Source organism: Colletotrichum chrysophilum (assembly GCF_026319265.1).
Source record: "Colletotrichum chrysophilum strain AFK26 chromosome Unknown scaffold_27, whole genome shotgun sequence".
Lineage (NCBI taxonomy): Eukaryota > Fungi > Ascomycota > Sordariomycetes > Glomerellales > Glomerellaceae > Colletotrichum > Colletotrichum chrysophilum.
The window spans coordinates 373,626-380,935 of NW_026517314.1; the positions used below are offsets into that span (position 1 = coordinate 373,626).

The 7,310-nt window shown below is 54.7% G+C and overlaps 3 protein-coding genes across 3 annotated transcripts; 1 reads left to right on the plus strand and 2 right to left on the minus strand.

Annotated features, from left to right (window-relative positions):
- Positions 1-81: 81 nt before the first annotated feature.
- Positions 82-2,887, minus strand: COL26b_004508 (uncharacterized protein; the record flags this gene model as incomplete). Its single annotated transcript, XM_053177383.1, has 2 exons — positions 82-2,439; positions 2,501-2,887. The coding sequence occupies 2 exons, from the start codon at positions 2,885-2,887 to the stop codon at positions 82-84; spliced, it is 2,745 nt and encodes a 914-aa protein (XP_053038742.1).
- A 1,177-nt stretch (positions 2,888-4,064) lies between these two features.
- On the plus strand, positions 4,065-5,634 carry COL26b_004509 (uncharacterized protein; the record flags this gene model as incomplete). The annotated part of the gene is made up of 3 exons (XM_053177384.1): positions 4,065-4,563; positions 4,620-4,923; positions 4,983-5,634. 3 exons carry the CDS (start codon positions 4,065-4,067, stop codon positions 5,632-5,634), a joined length of 1,455 nt encoding a protein of 484 aa, XP_053038743.1.
- A 97-nt stretch (positions 5,635-5,731) lies between these two features.
- On the minus strand, positions 5,732-6,637 carry COL26b_004510 (uncharacterized protein; the record flags this gene model as incomplete). The annotated part of the gene is made up of 2 exons (XM_053177385.1): positions 5,732-6,207; positions 6,265-6,637. 2 exons carry the CDS (start codon positions 6,635-6,637, stop codon positions 5,732-5,734), a joined length of 849 nt encoding a protein of 282 aa, XP_053038744.1.
- Between the last annotated feature and the right edge of the window lie 673 nt (positions 6,638-7,310).

Consider the following 7,310-nt stretch of genomic DNA (forward strand, 5'->3'; position numbering starts at 1 on the left):
TCTGTGACACATGGCCGCATCATCCACATGATAAGTGACCAAGGTGACGACAAGGGTTTGATTTCTCACTGATCTCGTCGTCTATGGAAATAGCACCAGGTCGTAATGCCCGGGAAGCAGCTGCACCCTCTTTCCAGCCGCATTTCTCGACCCATCGGTCCCCTGCCTAGTGATCTCGACCGCACTCTCCTCTCTCGGCAGCAACAGTGTAGCCTTTGTGCTCGTCGGAACAGTAACCTTCATCCGCACATCGTCGCCCTCACGCTTGAATGTGACCTCAATCATGCCATAGGGACACTCAAACGTGCCTTCGACCAGGTTGAACTCCGACCTGAGCGGAGGCTTCACAGTCCACGTCCTGTACGCGTCATCCTCAACCTTGACTCCCAGAACAGCCTCATAGAACCATTCGTAGATCGTGCCGAGCATGTCGTGGCACTTGCTGCGGCACGCGTCCTGCCAGAACTCGTTGAGCGTGGTCTCGCCGCGTCGCAGGAAGCGCATGTACGAGGGGTGCTCCTCCTGGCGGGCCATCGCCATGACGATGTCGGGCCTGTCGACGTCCGTGAAGGTGTTCCACAGCCACTTGAGGCCGATCTCGCCAGCGCGGATTCTGCAGTCCGAGACATCGTCTACGAAGGCCTTCTGGACGTCTGAGATGTGCTCCTCGGGGACGAGACCGAACTGGAGTGCCATTGCTTGGGCAATCATGGTGCGGTCGTGGGTGTCTGGTTTGTCGAGGGAGGTGTAGAAGGCGTAAGGATGCTCCTGCTTGTCGGCGATGAGGAGATATTGGTTGTATACGTTGTAGATCCTGTCAGCCCACTCCCTGAATCTCTTCTCATCTTCGGTGTAACCCAGTTCTCGGGCCATCAACTCAACGTTGCGGAGACACCGGTAGTAAATCGCGGTCTCGATGTTAGCTTGATGGTTTCCGAACGCAATGTCCCAGCCCCAATCGCCGAGACCGTGCTCAATGAGCCCTCCCTGTCGCTCCTTCGTGTGCAGATACTCCATGTACCGAACACAAGGCTGATACATCTTCTGGAACATGTGCGTAGACCCGTAGTACTTTTTCAGAATCTCAGGAATCAGCGCGATAGCTCCGCCCCAGGTGATGGTGTCGTGCAGCGGGCCGCACATGTATCTAATTTCAGGGGCCATCGTGGGCACCAGACCGTTGTACTCCTGCGTATCGAAGATGTCGTCGAGAATCTTGGAGTGAAGGGCTTCAATGTCGCGGATGTACTGCGTCGCTGGCGCGAGGAGATGCGTCACCTCGAGCCATCCAAACTTCTCAATCTGCGGGCAGTCGGTGTGGTAGCTGAAGAGATTGCTGACGAAAGACCAATAGCACATGTTGATCAGCGCGTTGGCGTCTTCGACGTCCGTCTTCATGGTGCCGAGACGACGAGCTGCGGAGGAGACATGCCGGCCGACGACGGAGTGGATGACGGGAAGCCCCTCGCCCTCGGTCAGTGACACACCTTCGACCTGGATGTACCGGGCACTCGTGAAGCTGAAGTCGGGCTCCCAGACCTCGACGCTTCCGGTGCCAGCTAGGGTGATCTTGGAGTAGACTTTGGTCTCAAATTCCTTGAACAAAGGGTCGGGCATCAACACCCTGCCAGTCTCGTCAACGCTCTCGGAATACCGCACGATCACCTCAGCCCCTGCTGGTCCGCTGATCTCGATGCGAACCATGGTTGAGGCATTCTGGCCCAGGTCAAAGGCCACAACACCACGCTCCAAACTCTTCTTCGAGACCGGTTCAAATGTCTCGTGCAGGGTGACCGGCGGCTGGCTCTGGTACTTGAGCTTTCCTCGCGGCCCAGTCACGGGCGTCGCCGGCTTCCACTTCGATTCATCGAAGCCCGGCGCATCCCAACCCGCCGGGTAACTCCGGAAATCCTTGTTCTCCGAGGCGTAGATATTCGCCAGCGTGGTAGCGCTCTTCCTCGTCTTCCAGTCCGGGCCGGTGATGATGGTCTCCCTACTACCGTCCTCGTAGAAGAGGTGCAGCTCCGCAAAGAAGCAGAGCTCGTTGCCATACCGGACGTACGTGTTGTCCTCGTACATTGGCCAGAAGAAGCGGTCGCCCTGGTCGCCTGCGTAGAACCCGTTACCGACGTGAGCGCCCAGCACGTTTTCTCCTTCGTTTAGGAAGCTGCTCAAGTCATAGGCGACGAACTGGACTGTGCGGTGGTAGTTCGTCCAGCCCGGGTCCAGGACGTGGTTTGAGGCCGGGTTGCCGTTGCAGGAGAGGTTGAAGTGGCCCAGGCCTGAGGCGAAGGCGACGGCTCGTGTCGGTTTGCGGTCGAGGCGGAGGGACTTGCGGAGGTAGAAGGGCTTGTCGCTGCTGTCGCCGATCCAGACGCCCTTCCAACGGTTAGGCTCGTCTTCGAACCAGGCACGGAAGATTAGACTCGTATGGGGCATCTGCGAACGAGTTAAATGTTAGGGTACAAGTTTGTTGCAGTCGTTGCTAGGCTGGGCATACGTAGGTTTGGTTCATGCTGTACGGAGGCAGAAGTCTGCTCGATCTGGGGTACGCGGTAAAGAACTCGTTGAGGCCACTGGATGAAGACTGGCCATCCTGATCCCAGACGGTAACCTTCCAGTAGTGGAAGCTCGCCGACTTGAAGCCGCCGTCTGGCTTGCAGAGAACGTTTCGCTGAGCATTGCTCTCAACCTTGCCAGAATCCCATAGAATGTCTGAATGCGAGGATTGATCAAGCGCTTTTTGGCTCAGGGCGACCACCACCCGGTACGCTGTTTGTGAAGCATGCTCGAGGTCGGAGTGAAGAGTCCAGTAGAATCGGATCTCGTCTGCGTCAATGCCCAGGGTCTCATGAAAGGCATGGATCCCGCACCGCGTTACTTCCATCATGAATGACCAGGGTATTGAAGGCCAGGGCGATATGTTGCCGTCAATAACGAGCTGGGCAAGCGAGACAGTTCACGGCCGTCCAAGCGGCTCAAGTATTGGTTCTCGGCCTAGTGCGTGTACGGTTTGTACGAAAGTCTCGCAATGTTTCGGACAAGTTCCGCAGATAGACAGTTCACGATGTGTAAAAAGAGCAAGGCCAGGCGAGGGCTTCAACTCATCAATGTCCCGAGAGGACCGAGTTTCGGTGCTTTGTTATCTCGAAAAGGTGGCTCTGGCGGGGGCTGAAACATACCACTACCGTTGTTGGTTTCCCATTCCCTTGGGTCGCATTGCGCCGAGAGTGGACAAGGTCTTGGAGAGCCGGTGGGTTGGATTATCGCAATTCGGTACTCGGAGGCTGGGCTTTGAGTCCGCTATCTGGCCGAGCACAGTTGCCGGGTGGGGTTTGTGAGAGTGTCATCGAATGGGAGGCGGGATTCTCGCCGCGTTGTTGACAGGTTTGGTCCTAGCGTGATGTTTGGCGGAGATCCCGGGATGAGACCGGGTTATCCGGGGCCGTCACCACCATATATTCAATGTACTCAGCTCATCGGGTCTTCGCGATTGAAGTGTCCCTCTTTCGAGCTTGCGAATTCCAATGCAATGCCCGTTGAACTAAACCAACAAGACTCTTCCGGACATTTGAGAATGTCCTCTGCCCGTTCTAGAAACCCCACCGTCCCGGACTCGGCCCCTCGTAAACTCCACATACCGCTGCACAGGACCGGAAGAGCTCACAGAATGAGTACAATATAGAATCCTCTAGTACCGTAGTCACGGTAGGCATTGGCAGTAGCATAGCATCCAGTTCGGTAATGTCGGGGTAAAGATACAGCTTAGTATGGGGTGGTTGTGGGGGAGGTTTGCCCCCAGATTCTGGAGGTTGTAAGATCAGGGGAGGATCGGCCGAGTACAAGAAGAGAGCCCCACCTGATGGGATGACACCTTGATCTGGGCTTGTACGCGGGCGAAGAGTCTATTCGTCTCTATAGCTAGTGCAATTTTCTGAAAATCCTTTATCCTTTGGGAATGTATTTGAACCCTCGTCTGATCGCGAGACTTTCGAGGCTTCTTTTGCAGTTCATCTTATCCCAACATTGTCGAGCCGACTCCAGGTACCCCTACTGCGAACACCATGGGGCGTCTCACCACTGTATTCTCGGCCGTCTTTTTGGCCATAGGAGGTTTCCTCTTTGGCTATGACTCCGGTATCATCACGTCCACGATCGCGCTTGACACGTTCAAGGAGTATTTCAGCGACCCATCAGATACCGTCACTGGCGGCATCGTGTCGGCCTTCCAAGGAGGCGCGATTCTTGGCACCATCATAAACATGATGTTCGCGAACTGGATGGGTCGTCGAAACACCATCTTCGTCGGTTCTGTCGTGTCGTGCATCGGCTCCGCGCTGCAGGCAGGCTCCGTGAACATGACGATGCTCATCATCGGCCGCTTCCTGGGAGGCGCAGCCGTAGGCCAGCTTACCTCGACGATTCCGATGTACGCCTCCGAGTTGTCCGAGGCGAGGTACCGCGGTGTCCTCTCCGGACTGCTGCAGTGGATGTTGAGTTGGGGTTTCTTCGTCGCCCAGTGGCTGGGATACGGCTGCTCCTTCAACCACACCGCGTTCTCTTGTCAGTGCCTGGTCAGACCCCAATACGTCTAGATTACCCTGCTAACATTCTGACAGGGAGATTCCCCCTTGCCTTCCAATGCGTCCCCGGCATCATTCTCATCTCCGGCGTATACTTCTTGCAAGAATCGCCTCGATGGCTCATGGAGAGAGATCGCCATGAAGAAGCCCGCGCATCCCTGAACAAACTCCGAAGCGGCCTCGACGAAGAGACAATTGACCTTGAGTTCCGCGAGATCCGCGACGTCATTCTTGCTGATAGAGCTGTTGGTGATGTATCGTGGAAGTCCATCATCACAAAGGCGTCCTGGCGCAAGCGTCTTCTCTTGGGCTGTGGAATCCAAGCTTTCGGGCCCCTCAGGTATGAAAGTCCCTTCAGGAGCTCACCTCTGTGTAAACGTATGCTGACACGGATATTAGTGGAATCAACGTTATCAATTACTACGGCCCCCGCATCTACGAGATCCTCGGCATCAAAACTCAAGAATCCCTGATGATCATCGGCATCAGCGGTGCCCTTTCGATCGTTTACTGCACCATCGGCCTGTGGCTCCTCGACCGCGTCGGCAGAGTCAAGCCGCTGATCGTCTCCGCCGCCGGCCTTGGCGCGTCCCTCCTGGTCAACGCCGTACAAGCCCAATACATCAACGAGAACAACACGAACCAGCTCCGCAGCATGGTCGCCATGAACTTCGTCTTCAACATGTTCTACACCCCGCTCGGCATCATCAGCTGGGTCTACCCGGCCGAGATCTTCCCCGTCGAGGTCAGAGCGCTCGGAAACGCCATCACGACCTTCACCAACTGGACCGTCAACCTCGTCTTTGCCCAGTTCTCGCCGCAGGCCCTCACCTCCATCGGCTTCAGGTACTTTTACGTGTTCTTCGTCTTCAACCTGATTGCCATGCTGTGCTACATCTTCTTCTTCCCCGAGACGAAGGGTAGAACTCTGGAGCAGATGGACGAGCTGTTCGGTGACCAGCTTGTGCCCCACGCCATGCAGGATTCGGAGGGTGCTGCTGCTGCTGTGTCTAAGGACGAGAAGTTGGTGGAGCAGCTTGATCGTGTTTGAGCTGCATCTTGGCATGTTCACAACGGAAAGATAAAAAGAATCATGTGTATTCGTGACTAGTTTGAGGAACAAAACGGCTTCGATAATAATAACTCCGTCATTGTGCCGATTGCACTGCATTCCAGTACTGCATGCCCCCAAATGAAATGTCAGAATTCTTCATCATCATCCCGAGCCTCCATCTTCCGAGGCCCGGCCAGAAGTTCGTCTCCTTAGCATCCTCTTCCTGTCTCATGTCAAACCAGCTAACCTCCGTCATTGAGCTTGAAATCGTTGGAAAGAACTTGCACCATCGGTCGGTACCGACGAGCTCCCCTTGGCTGCCGTTGCCCTCTGGCAAAGGAGGCTGTACGAGGGTCAAGTCAACTCCGAGGAACTTGACCAGCGACGTCGTCAACGGAAAGCTCGGTAAGTAGTTGACCGGCTTGTACACAGTACGGAAGAAAGGCTTCTTGTCGGCAACTGCCTCCGCAACGTCGCCCGTGGTATCGTGTGGGAAGATCTTGATCTCTGTACCACCACCAGCTAGTTCATTGAACTCGAATTGAGCAAGATGCTTTGGGATGCTCCAATCTATATCGGCTTAGTATCTACACCCTGACAACCAGCAAAAGAATCACCAGATCTCACCTTTGCGACCATTCCAGCATGTCGTCTTCTGTGACACATAGATGCGAGTGATTCGCATATTCCGCTTCTCCATCCGTTTGCCTTTCTCCTCGACTGGATAAGAGTACAATCCAGTTGATAGGATGAACTCATCGTAAGGCCCCCCGGGGCTGGACGCGTACCGGTGGATCTGGATAGTGCCGATCCCTCCCTGTGGTGATCCTGAGTCTGAAGCGCGCGCGAAAGAGGACTGAGCCTCGAGTGGGGGAAACACAACATCGATTGGAAGCTTCTTTGCCTGTGCCGATGGAATCCAGAACATGAAGAAGTAGGATGTTCCTTTCAAGTCCCAAGGGGGAAGAACGTGTTTGATGGGCTCGGTAGTCTCAGTCATTGTATGAGAATTTCTTTGCGTCGAACACGTGGTTGACAGATGGATTCACGAATTATTTCGTCAAGAAACTGACAGTCGCGACCGGGTCTCGAATGCAATCGTCCTGCAAGAACGCTAGAGAAGAGAGCGCGGGGTCAAGAGGGCTGCTATTATCGAGCTGTGCTATATTGAATGTACACGGTCTGTATGATGTCGGACGCAGAAACTTTGCGGCCACAGTGTTGTCTCACATGTGGCGTCCAGTCATTTTGATGGAATGCAAGACACGTAGGCCGTGGCCCAAGCTAAGGCCAATTATCTGATAGATTCTATTGTCATTCGAAAATGACTAATATCTACCACGGTTACAATACCAGTGGGCGGAAATCAAAGGCGATGAGACACTATGTATCCTCACTCTATAGTGCCCGACATACGAACGCCAGCCCACAAGCTAGACAGGTGAGGCTACGCTATTGTTGAATTCTTAGACCCAAATAGTTGCGTCTATTACTTTCTGTGCAATTTGCCTTGTGCACAGTTCCTAGGTTAGAGCCAGTCGTCTGGTGAAGGATGTTCCGGCACAAGTGCTGGTGAGGGGCCGCTTCAACAATCGAGTTTCTGCAGCGCACGTGGGGTGGGCCCTTGGGGCCTGTCGAGAGAGTGCTGTTTCTGGTATGCTGACCGGCAATCA